The following is a 13444-nucleotide window of genomic DNA, read 5'->3' as shown; positions in this document are numbered from 1 at the left end:
GACATTGCTGTTCGGTCATTTCAGTCACATCCAACTTCATGACCCCACTAGGGTTTTCTTGGCTGAGACACTGGAGAGGCTCGCCATTTCCCTCTCCAGCTCATTTTACAGATGAGGAAACTGAGGGAAACAGGGAAGTGACTTGCCAGAGTCACACAGCTAGTGAGTGTCTGAGGCCACATTTGAACTTAAGTCTTCTTGACTCCAGGCCTAGCGCTCCATCCACTGTGCCACCTGGCTGCCCTAGACGTGTTAAAACTGAAAAGGAAACAGTGACTGACTGAATGGATATTGGGGGAGAGACAGTCAAAGGCGGCTCAGTTTATGAACACTGGAAGGATGGTGGGGCCCTTCAAAGGAAATAGGCTGGCCCTTAATTCACTGTGAAACTCTCTCATAGGAAATATGCAACCAAGAAAAACTGGGGCACAAAAGATAAAGAAATGAATACAGCTATAGGAGGCTGAAGAGGTACATGAAGAATTACCAATAAATCCATCCCATGATCTCCTAAGTTTTACAATAGGAAAAAAATGCAATAAATACTATAACAACAAATATAGGGATTTGTTTATTAATCTTTTTGGTTTACAAACAAAAGGCACTCAATAACGCTTCTATTTAAGTCTTATAAAAGAGTATTGAGTTAACATTTTTTTCTAGGTAACTATCCCTACAACAGGTGAACAGAAAAGGAAGGGTATAAAATCACGGTATTGGGAAAAATACTTCCCCCTCCCATTCCAAGCTCTATCGTTACAAACTCAATGACTATTCATTTCATAATACCATTCCTACTTAAGAGAAGGTTTTGCTGTGCTTTTTGTTTTTTTATTATGGGGAATATGAATGTTTTCTGTATCAAAATTAATTTATTATGATCACAATGACATTTAAAATGCTTGACTCCAAAACAATGTTATAGGATCCCAGAATGAAAAAAAATGTTCTTGAAAAACAATTTTAGCAACTGGCTCATGTGGAATGAAACTATGTGCTAATGTTACTGATGGAAAAGACCCAAAGAAGACAAGTCAAGAGAGAAAGTAACCTATGAGAGGACAGAAATCCCCAACCTACTGAAGGGCAAAGCACAGGAGAGGGCTTAAACTCTCTCTCAGAGCATTTGTCTTCTTCCCTTGAGGACGGAAGGTCACATCCAGGGCAAAGAGGAAGGATCTTTATGCTCCACAATGATGCACTGATTCACAGTTAATTTATTTAACAGCCTTTCTTTAAAAGCAGAATTTTCAACATAGAAAGTTAGTGCAGGGGCTTCAGCACCTCCCAGACTTACAATGAGAGGAATTCAGAAGTGGACATACTTTTAAAAGTTATGGTTACAACGGGAACAATGAAACAGCTGAACATATGTATGTACATACGTATGTACGTACACATAAAATGTGCATAGCCCTGCTCCACTCAGTCATGGAGCAGCTGCGTCTCCCTCCAAGTTCACACACAAGATACAAAGGGAGGTCTAAGGAGTCATGGGATATTTTGCAGAAATCATAAATCATACCCACATTAGCATATTTTCAATATAACCAGAATACATTCAGGGAAGTGGTTTAATACATACAGTAGGAATATTAATTAAGTGGAACAGTGAAAACCACAGGAACCATCATTTATTCCATTTTAGACACTACTCAGGTCTCTCACACCTTGAAAAGGTATGGTCCTGGACCAGAAAGCAAGTAGCATTTCAAAGAATGAATATATGCGTATATGTGTGTGTATATATACACATGTGTGTGTACATATGTATATACATACACATACATAAATATACACACATATACACTCACATATGTATACATGTGTATGTATAGATGTATAGACACACATTTATATGTGTGTGTGTGTATATATACACACACACACACACACATACATACATATATATAGTATCTTTTAAAAGGATGTTTAAAGTTTTTACTACAGAATGTTTGGCTTCAACATGGAAGCATTTTTCATCCCAAGATTATACACCTACATGAAAGAAGGTGTTTTCCTTTACAGTTAGCTTTTCACAACAATAACAAAATAAGCTTTTCAGACATTGCTTTGAAACTGACAAAGAAAATACAAGGTGTTGATTTTTATGTAATTCTTTTGTGTTGTGAATTGACCTCTTTAAATATATTCAAAGATTCACTGCTGATGATTTAAATACAGTACAACGTGATCATTTTAATTTGAACACAGTGTTATGCTGAACAAATCGTTAAAGGAAAGTTATGTTAATAGAGTATAATATAGCATTCTACCGAGATTTAAAGAGAAACCATAATGTCATTAAAATATACTTCAACTCTTTCTTATCCCTAGAAGTTTCTATAAATGCATTTCTTCCTAAAGCTAAAACCACATGCACAGAAAATAGACAGTATCTCCAAATTCAGTCAACAGTTTGCTATTAAACATGGTATGTTAATAAACTCCTTTATTTGGATTTAATACACATTATTCTTTGAAGCATTATTCTTTTTTTCTTGAAGGAATTCAGCTTGCAAGTTAGAAAAGTAGTATGTGCTTACACACATCTGTATGTCTGGTAGATGGCATCACTGCTCACAAATACATTCTTTCATAATGCACATTCAGTTTTTGTTGAAAACAAAATATCTTAAAAATTCTATGAAGACAATTTTATAAAAGGGGTGAACGAAAGGCATGGATAAGAGTCTAAAGAAATCTGCAGGCTTCAAAAGTTCAAGAGATTCCTACTGGACTAATTTCACAATCATCCATAAATGGAAAAACTTAGCAGCTGGTATTTCTATTCCTTTTCGTATTTTGACTACTCTGCTGTGTTGCTTTTTTTAATTTCCCTTCAAAATACATAAAAAATATATGAATTCAGAAACCCATCAAATCCTGTAGATCAAGCGGAACATATGGCTAAACTGCCTTTCAATAATAAAATTAAGTAAACTAACTGAATGAAATCCTTAACAATTGAAAAAAAAAAGGTAAAAAAAATGACACCATTCATATCTGAAAATTTTCAATAACTTAAAGGATAAAAGTATGCCATAGTTTAGACAAGATTTTACATAGGACTAAAACATTTCCATGGAAAAGAAAAATGAAAGATTTAGTTTGAACAAATAGGCCAATATTTATGTCCAAATGAATGTTCCCATTCGGGTTAAAATTACAATGAGAAATTCACTATGTTAAGGCATAGATTTCAATTGATGTGTTTCCAGGGTTGCACAGTTATATTGGTCAGTGGTCCTAATTTTTTCCCACCTTCCTCCCTCCTTGTTCCCCTATCCCCAAAACACCCTCCAGGATAAAAATGTGAAGCCTTGATTGTGTGGTTATCATAGAATTGGCTAATATTGGTTTGAGCTGACATCCAACCGTTTATTTTCTAGGTTTCTGTGAATAAACACATTTAAATGTTACATAAAATGTACTGTCACTTATTCCACACTCCAGATCTAAGATGGTTTAATGTCTTGACAAAAAGTGAGATAATAACTTAAGTACATTTTACAGGTTTTGTGCAGTTAAGACCACCATATGCATAGATGTCCTAATGCTAACTTCGTTTCTTCAGTATCTCATAGTGCTGGATGCTCTAAAGTAGGACAGAAACTTATAACACAGACTAACCACAAAGTACCAGATGTTTCTTGCCATTTGTGATCTTGCAATAAAAATACGCCAAATCAGAATCACAAGGATAGTATTGAAACCATAACGTATGTTCCTCAACCTAGAAAACAGAACAAAAAAAATAAAAACCAGGCTCTTACAAGTCTCAAACATGGTGGATAAATGGAACTAGTATTTGGTTTATAAATCAATATTCAAAATCCTATTAGTTTTGCTTCATAGAGAAGAAAGAAAAAACCAACAGTTGAGTAGTTCCACAGCTATTCATGTCCTTTTTAAAGGACGTGTCTTAGGAAAGTACATTTGTTAATCGTATCTCATCTGCCTTTTTCCTTGCCCTGAAGCTTCTTTTGATGCTCAGTATTTCTCACAAGCTTTGTCTCACTCTGGGCTTACCTGCCTTACATCATTCTTGTCATTTTATTTTTGTAGTTTGATTCATGGAGTCCTGTTTCCATATTCTGTTCATGTTCTTTTTGAAGGAAATGTCCTGTGAAACTATAGTGGTCTCTTTAGGTACTCCCCCCACTTTCCTTCTTCCTTTCTGGAATCATTCATGATTGCCAAAATTTTGTTATTGAAAACATCTTATCCCACCTCAGGCAGAATTTCCTTTTAAAGGAAATCAAGGGATCACATCTACTTTGTTTCTAAACTTTTAAAAGAACATTCTTCCAATGTACAAGATACACAGTTAATCCATTTCTCCCAGAATATTAAGAAGTCAAAGTAAAAAGTGACTTTCTCCAATGGCTCCTGTCACATCTACTTTACCACCCAGGACATTTTTTATCAGAATTAGGTATGGTCTAGCTGTCTCTCCCATTTCTTCCATTGCCTCCTAATGGATGAAATCAGCTACAACTTAATTCAAGGATTATTATGAAAGGTTCATTTATTCAGCATATGCATGAATCATATAAATACCCTATCATTTCTATATCTTGCCTTTGGATTTGTTTTGCAAACTTGTTATCCATTTCTTCTGTCGAGGAAACAGTTAAATAATATTTCCAAAAGCCACAGTGGGATCAGTACTTCTATTTCTTATCAACTTACAAGGTACTTCTAAAAAGTATGATTTGCTAATACATACACTGGGAAATATACACAATAAACTTACTTTAGCATTTGAAAAAAAAATGTTCTGAATGTCATGTTGTTCAATTGAAAAAAAAAAGGTAAAAAAAAAAATCCTTCTTCAACTCTCCCCCTCCCAAGAAGGATATGCAAAAATTAAATTCATTTTTTGATATATGTTTCTTTTGTTTATAATGTTTTTTTTCTATAATTGGACAGTTTGCATTTCTTGGTATCCTCATAATTTTAAGAGACCTAGAAAAAGATCCCCAAGATATGTGAGTAGAACCTATGTAGTATTTATAGAAAGACACGAATAAGTCATACAGGGTAAGAATGTGTGGTTGGGTATGATTTGTACTAATGCAGGGAACACTGAAATCAATGAAGATAGAGCCACTGAAGACTGCTATAATAATCTTATTTTTTCAGTAATACTGAGGATGGGACAAATAATGTGTATAATAATTTGCCAAAATACATCTTATAATAAGAAACAAATTTAAAAATCAACGTGGAAAACTGGCCACTTTTTTTTCTTAAATTAGAGGTAATCTGACAAACTATAAAGTTCCAGTGGAATTTTAAGGCATGTTTCTAGGTCATTAAACTTTCATTTTGGATATATACAGACTGCATTCAGTCCAAGACAAAGGTTTATCAGTCTCATAAGAGACTATACAAAGTACCATATACAGGATAATTTAACAACAACTCCATGCAAACCTACTTGTTCAGGTGTTTCCGTGCTGCAGGGAGACCCGACATTTCTTCATTCAATACATATTTCTTAGTTCCCATGCAGTAATTTTCTATATATTCTGCCCAGTGCAATTGTCGCACATCTATATTAAATGTCTGCATAAAGCAATGTTTTGACTATTAGTTTGTCATTTGAGAAATAGTTTAATCAGAAGATAAGCAAAAGAAAAAACTTCACTTTCTAAATAATTACAACAGACACAAAATAAACGCCAACAATCACACCCTTATGACCACAAATAGACTTTCCTTCCTCCCATCATCAACTTAGTAGCAGAGAAAGTCTACCAAATGGGGTGCATCTTCATATTAGAAAGAGAGGTAGAATCCCATTTGAACAAATATAGTTTTCTCTTTTTATCACCTAAGACTAAGTACTAAGAGGGTCCTTCCGTACCCTCCCTCTCCTCCTCTTAAGTGTCTTCCTTCTGTTTGGCTCCAGATTGCTTGAACTGTTGTTTTTTGTCTTTGGAGTTAAGGTAAAGTATTTTGTGTATATATAATACATTCTCAGTAAACATTTCTTGAATTTAATCATTTGCAGACTGGACAAGATGGGAGAAGAAGAGGAAACACTACAGCTGAACTCTCCTCCACAAAGATCTAGAGAATGCCCTGATTCCAAATTAGGAAATCTCTCTCTTTTCTAAATCCCATCTAGAAAGGTCAGATCACTGAATGGGGAAGAAGTGAGTAATATATTTGGAAAGAAAGGTGATGTAAAAACAAAAGACATAAATAAAAATAAGATAATTCTTTCAAAAAAAGGAACAAAGAAAAAATCATATTGAGTCATTTTTTTTTTCCAGACCAAGTTGGCACAGGGGAAAAGAGGTATCCGTGGACACTGAAGATGGGGCCTAGTGAAGAACATGGAAGAAAGTACCTGTCAGGTCAATGGATAGAGAATTCATGATGAAAAAAGAGACATTAAAGTTTTTGCACAAATAAAACCAACGCAGCTAAAGTTAAAAGAGTATTGGGACTGGGGGAAAATCCTTATAGCCAACTTCTATGATAAAGGTCTCATTTTTAAGATATATAGGGAAATGACTGAAATTTATAAGAATAAAAGCCATTTCTCGATTAAGAAAAGGTCAAAGGATATGAATAAGCAGTTTTTAGAGGAAAAAACCCAAGCTATCAATAGCCAGTATAGACACTCTCATTAGCAATAAAGGTTGGTGGCACCAAAGTCAAGAAAAGCATGGGAAGAATAAGAAAAGTATCATAGGAGGGAAAGAATGGCAGCAGAAATGTCAACGGAAGAACGGAAGCACTGACAGACAGGGACCAACACAGAACGCTGACGGCATATCAAAAAGCAATATCAACCGCAAGGTGTACTAACATACCAAAACATACCAGGGCCTGTGAGTCTGCTCCCTATTTTAAGCTGAATAAAGCAGTCTAGGCCAATATTATGTTAACTCAGCAGCAGATTATAATAACTCTGCGACAAAACAGCTAGGCATACCTCAGTAACATATTCCTAAGACATAGATTCCAAACTTCTTCTAATGGAAGGCACTGTGATTTCACCATCAGTGTTACCACATCTTCAAAATGAAGGCAGGGGCCCCATTAAGTCCCCTCTAGCACTATGAACCTGTGACCTTAGGAGATGGTCCTCACAAGTTGCTGTGACTAAAGAGAATCTGTCAAACAGTGTCCAACCCTTTGGTGATAATTCTCTGAATTCAGATACAGGCTGATCCTGGGATGACACTCAATCTGTCACAAGCCTCTCCAGTCGATAGGACCTAGGAGAGCTTGTACTTCACTAAAGTCTTTTACAATCTAGAGTCCCATTCATGCATCAATAAGATACTGGGGAGAAAGGCTGAGTTCAGGAGTTACAAGCTACACTAATTCTAGCACCAGTATGGTGAGCCACAGGAGTAGAAGCCTTAAAGAGGCCCAAACTGGCCTAGGTCAGTATTGGGCTCACGTCCATGAGTAGCTACTACACTTCAAGCCTGGGTGATGGTCTGAAAACAAATAAACGCTGGAAGTGATATGACTCTTAAGACAAAATGGGAATCTCAAAACCATTTTAAAGAACTTTTTTTAAACGTGAGAGCAGAAATGTTTTAAAATTATTGGTTTATTTGTACTATATGGTAATAAAGCTCAGATAGGATAGCTGGTCAAAATCTTTATAAACTGTACCTTAAAGCTGTTAAATTTTGCTGCATTCTATAAAGGGTTCAAATGCATACAAAGCTTTAGTTTTTAAAAGACAAGAGAATGTTCCTATCTCTGGCTCAACAAAATTATATGGCTAAACGAAACAATTTTCTTTTTTTAATCAACAAAGGTAGCTGACTGAACTACACATCGCTTGGGAGCAAGACCTAGCATAAGAAGGCTTGATAGCTGTAATTAAAGCAAAAGCAAAATCCGACTATTTGCAACAACTTGAAAGCTTTTCCAGACAACTTTTTTCTGAACGTAGACTCTCCCCTTAGCAATCTTATATTTAATGATAATATTTGCCAAATCCAACCCTAGCAACTGCCTATCAAATACCTTTCTCCCATTCCATGTATGAACAAAAGGAGCAAAAAACAAGTTTATAATTCTTGAAAGTACTGTTGTAAGGGGTTTTATTAACTCGCTGTCTTAAGACTTTCAAAGGTGTCACATATTTACTAACAGAGTACAAGCTATTGCCTGAAGAGAATAAAGAATACTTTCTGATTCCTTGCATTACATTTTTGCACAAGTGAAAGAACATTTAAGAACCACAGAGGTATGTGAACTCAGCAAAGCTCATTCTCTTGCTGGACAAACAGAAAGCCCCCTCTGAGTAAGCTGGCTTGTTTCCTCAGATCCTCATAATGATCTGTGTGATCTTATTCATCAGAGAATTCCCTCCAATGCCCACTCATCCTGTACAATTTCATCTGTCCTCCCAAAAGTTGCCTAGAGGGGTCCAGCCAACACACCAGGTCTTCCTCACTTTCTTCCAATGTCCTAAGAGTGACAGTAGAGTTCTGCAGCTTTGTTTACTGTCTTCACCTTACATTACGGCTAGTCCATCTTCCTTCCCTGTTACACAATCCTTTAATGACATCTGGTACTTCTGTCTTACGCAGTTTTGTACTGGTCACAGGTTGCAGCCCACTCCAATCTACCATGTACTTTTTTACTACCTTCTGTGGGATACTCATCTTTAAATTCACCAGAGGCAATTGTTACAAGTCTCACTGGTAAATCAGCAGCTCTGGTAAAATACATGCATTGAAAAGAAGGGCTGGGACTTCCAGATCATATAATCAACAAAATGACAGACTCAACATTTTTTCCAGTCTCCACCAACTTCCCAAAAACCCTCAATGAGAGTCAGAGGTGTGTCAGAAGTAAAGGAACCACAGCTCTTTCCAAGACAAGTAAGCAAGAAGCCCAACCAGGTTAACAGATTTATAACTTCACAGAGGAGAACACTACTCCCTAAAACAGGGGTGGGGAACCTGCAACCCCAAGGCCTCGTGTGGCCTTCTAGGTCCTTGGGTGCAGTCTTCTGACTGAGTCCAAGATTTACAGAACAAATCCTTTTATCAAGGGAATGTGTTCTGTGAAGTTTGGATTTTGTCAAAGGGCTGCACCTGAGATCCTAGAGGGCCACGTGTGGTCTCGAGGTCGAAGGTCTCCCCAAAAAACCTTTCACTCAGCACCCCTCCCCCACCAACCTCCATGCCCTGGCAGGGAACACAAACCAATCATTGGCTTTTGCTTTGGGACCATCTTGCCACAGTCTCTGCTGGCACATGCTGCCCCTCACCTTTCAATCAATCAATAAACATTTATTAAGCAGCTATTATGTGACTGGCACCATGCTAAGCACTAGGCATACAAAAAGAGGCAAAAGAAGTCCCTACCCTCAAGGAACTCACAATCTAATAGAGGAGACAACAAAGAAACAAAGCAAGCTATATGAGAATACATAGGAAATAATTAACAGAGGAAAGGCACTGGAATTAAGAGGGGTTAGGGAAGGCTTCCTGTGAAAGGAGTTTAGTAAAGAAGTCAGTAGGTGGCGACGAGGAGGGAGAACATTCCGAACATAAGGGACAGCCAAAAAAAAAATGCCCAGAGCCAAGAGATGGAGTGTCTTATTCTGGAACAGCTAGGAGGCGAGTGTCATTGGACAGAAAAGTTTAAGTCAGGCAGTAAAGTATAAGAAGCCTGGAAAGGCAGGAAGGGGCTAGGTTATGAAGGGTTTTGAATGTCAACCAGGGTACTTTATATTTGATCTTGGGGGCAATGAGGAGCCAATGGAGCTTACTGAGTAGAAGGGATAGGGGATGTGTGTGACACGACTGGACCTACACTTTTGAAAAATAACTTTGGTGGCCACATGGCTGAGGGAGAAACTTGAAGCATACAGACCCGCCGGCAGGCTAGTGAAATAGCATCATCTAGTAGTGAGGGGTAGAGGGCTGGCATCAGCGGTGGCAGTGTCAGAGGAGAGAAGGGGGGCATGTTTGAGAAACACTGAAGAGGTGAAATCAACAGGCTTTAGCAACCTTTCCCCCAACATGCTATGGAAACAAGGAGCAGACCTCAACTCTTTCCAGTCAACTGTGGAAGAGGGAGGGGGGCAGGAGAATGAAGACACCAGGGGAGAGACAGAGAAGAAGGGGACCATGCTTCCCTTCTGCCTTGGGAGGTGCCCTAGAGCTTGGGAACCGAAAGGCACAAGGAATTCTCCCTGGCTCACTCACTTGACAATTCCCACAAACCTATAAAAAGTGGCAAACACTGACTCAACCCATTCAGAGAACTAAAGAATAGAGGGAACTGGAGAAGAAAGCTGGGGTAAGGAGTTATACCAGGCCCAATAGAAAGGGAACTATGATCCAGCTGGGGCCAGTCCTGTCTCCACAGAAGTTACTTGGGACAGGGACCAAGCCTGGTGAAAAATGAATTAATTAATCAATATGAGAGGCTGAGACAGCTTTGAAGTCTATCCCAAGGGGAAATTCACCATCAAAGGAGGAGTCAGAAAGTGAACAAAAAGGGGCTTGCAAGGGAAAAAAAAACCTAAAATCACTTAAAAAGGAAGAATATTCAATTAAAAACCTAGAGCATAAGCATATAAATCAACAGGGAAGATACTGAAATTAGAAGAGGACATCAAGGCATATAAAAGAGTGCAAACGTCTCTAAACAAATAATGTGAGACAAAGGAAATAGAACCAACGCCTGATGAATCACAGCACTCTGTGGGTTCCCAAGAGAGCATGGAACCACAGAATGTTCCACAATGGATCAAGAGAGAAATTAGAATCTTGAGAGACTTTCGATGAGAACAACTGGCAGAATTTACGGCCTGCACAACAGAAATAATTAGCAGAATGAGGAAGTCTCTCCAAAGACGTGAAAGGGAGAAAAACAAATTGGGAACATAAATATATTTGAAGCGAAGATCAATCTGTATGAAGAAAAGAAAAAGGAATGTTAAGAGAACACATTATCTCAATATAGTCTTCATCTATTTGGTTTTTCCTGGGTAGACAAACTGGACAAACTGCTTTGAGTGATGACAGGTTTCTTCCAGGAGACTTGGCAACGTCTTTGGGCTTACCGCAATCAACACTTCATCTATAAACAGAACCTCAGGATTCACAAAGAATCTCTTCCTAACCTGGACTCTGTGTGGGATCTCCACCATCACAGCAGTGAACACCTTTGGTGAGCATACTTACTATCTGAGAGTCAATGATCATGGGTATTTTAGATATTTTTTTGTTAAAAATTCCAAAGAATCTTGAATGAAGTTCATTGTAACATGGGCAGGAAATATTTTGCTGAAAAGTTGTGAGTTGGCATTTTCTTCTCCCGAGTTGAATGTACAATTAAATTACATATATAAAATACATATAATATATAACACACAATATATCATATATAACGTGTCATGTTATATATTGTTATGTAATTGAATGTACAATTAAGACTCTTATGTAGCATATAATACATGCGATATATTACATATATTATATAAGATTATATATAACATGTATATATACATATATAACATATATAAATCTTTATTGTACATCAAGTCTTTTTTTTCATTATGATTCTTCTTTATTATAAATTCTCATCTTAGCTCTGCCATGCCAATGATTCAAAGACAACTCTCATATATATGGTATGTCTTTTCCTGTCTGTTAAACTGTAGATACTTTAACTTCTTGTGATGCTGTTTGGTTATCACCATGTTGACTGTCTGCCAATTCTTTTCTCAAGAAAGTATTCCTGATATAGAGGCTTGAGGCTTCTATAGAATAAGTCTTTTTATTCTGTACTCTGTACTACATTTTCCCATTTATTTTCCTTCATCCTTACCTCTTCCTACTTTTACACTGAAGTCACCAAAAATCAGAGTGTATACTGATGGACATTGAGAGTATGATTGTGTTCCTTATAGAATTTGCTACCATTCTGTCATCGGTTACTGATGTCAGTGTATTAAGTTATAAATATGTTGTCTTTTTGTAAATACTTATATAAAATGACCACATTTTCAATATAGTAATTATTTCTTGTGGCTTTGGGGCAGAGAAAACCCACCACACTACCTGCTTCTTTGCATACTGAGACCACTTTTTAATTTTTCCATGTTTCATAGGTTGCTATGGCCAAAAAAGTTTTGTCATAGCAGGGGTGGTCGGCCTACTGTTGTGATATGACTCTTTGTGAAAAATGAGTAGGCCTATTCCTGGGGCCATGCTAGAACCTGACAGAACACGTGCTCTGCTAGAATAGCCTTCTAGAGTCCAAGATTCCCTCCATACCAAGGTAAAATAACACAGAAAAACCCTGATGAAGAAGGTTTAGTACTGGTGCCAGGCAAGAGTTTCACCATTTTCCTACTGGCCGACCTCACTTCAATGACCAGAAGGTGAAATGTTATTACAGAAGTGTTAGGGGCCAAGTTAGAGCTGAGCCCAGGGGCCTGGAGGTCCGAGGAGGACAGGGCTCAGCTCTAACTCGGCCCCTAACACAAAGGGCTTTCATGCATTCCCTACATAAAACTTTCAATCCTCTTAATCCTAAACATTTCTACATCTTGGGTTGAATCCAAAGGATCAACTTTTAACTTTCTTTTTGCCCAGAAAACCAACAAAAGCCAAATATTACAAAGGTCTGGCCTTTGTATGGCCTTAAAAAAGCATCATAAATGGAGTCCCAAAAATGAGAAAAGCATGGCCTTGTTTGAAAATGAAGTAATTTTGAAGTAAATTAATTTCCATATCTATTAGAACCAATTTCTGAAATGGTAAGGGATATTGCTCCCCATCCCATCAACATATACAAGAGATAAAAATGTTGAAGTTAAGGGGTTTTTAATGGTAAAATACGTTAAAAATACAGGAAAAAATGAATAATTTCATCTGCTACTGAAAAATAAAATGATTAGTATTGATTGTGAAATGTTTTGAGAAGTTAAGTCTCCTACTAGAAGAGAAAGGCTTCAGGTCTTAATTCATTAATATTGGGAAAAGGGCCGTGGTATTGCACTATCTAGAATCTCATGCAACTACACATTTTTCATTCTATACTTTTGTGAAGTCACAAAAAGCCAAACAAGCCAAGCTGACATTGAGTCCTTTTTTTTAAAACAGGAGCTTCCTGGAGACACCTCTAAAGTACAATAAAATGATCCATTACCAAGCACTTGAGATTTGCCAGGGACCATGCAAAAGCACTGCAGATACTAAAAAAAAAAAAACAAAACAGAAAGCAGTCCCTGCTTTGGGTACATTCCAAAGGGAAAGATAACTGTCCATAGATAGGCATATACAAGATACCTACAAAGTAGACACAAGGTGCCCTTAGAGGGGAAGGCACCAGGAGCTGGGAAGACCAGGAAACGCCTGTAGAAGGTGGTATTTGACTTGTATTTTGAAGTCAGGACCTCTAAGAGACAAGGAGAGGATGGAGAGTATGG

At 37.4% G+C, this 13444-nt stretch overlaps 1 protein-coding gene across 3 annotated transcripts in view; it reads right to left on the bottom strand.

The window, feature by feature from the left end:
* Nucleotides 1-543: 543 nt before the first annotated feature.
* The window catches only part of FAR1 (fatty acyl-CoA reductase 1), a 111471-nt gene continuing 98570 nt past the window's right edge, over nucleotides 544-13444 (bottom strand). For all 3 annotated transcript variants that reach the window (XM_036763687.1, XM_036763688.1, XM_036763689.1), the window contains exons 11-12: nucleotides 5447-5574; nucleotides 544-3736 (exon numbers count right to left, since the gene is read on the bottom strand). In XM_036763687.1, the coding sequence (XP_036619582.1) occupies nucleotides 3574-3736; nucleotides 5447-5574 (291 nt within the window). In that variant the 3' untranslated portion in view covers nucleotides 544-3573. The remainder of the gene's footprint in view (nucleotides 3737-5446; nucleotides 5575-13444) is intronic.

Source organism: Trichosurus vulpecula, chromosome 6, assembly GCF_011100635.1.
Source record: "Trichosurus vulpecula isolate mTriVul1 chromosome 6, mTriVul1.pri, whole genome shotgun sequence".
Taxonomy (NCBI): Eukaryota; Metazoa; Chordata; class Mammalia; order Diprotodontia; family Phalangeridae; genus Trichosurus; species Trichosurus vulpecula.
This window is presented reverse-complemented; position numbering and strand designations above follow the sequence as displayed.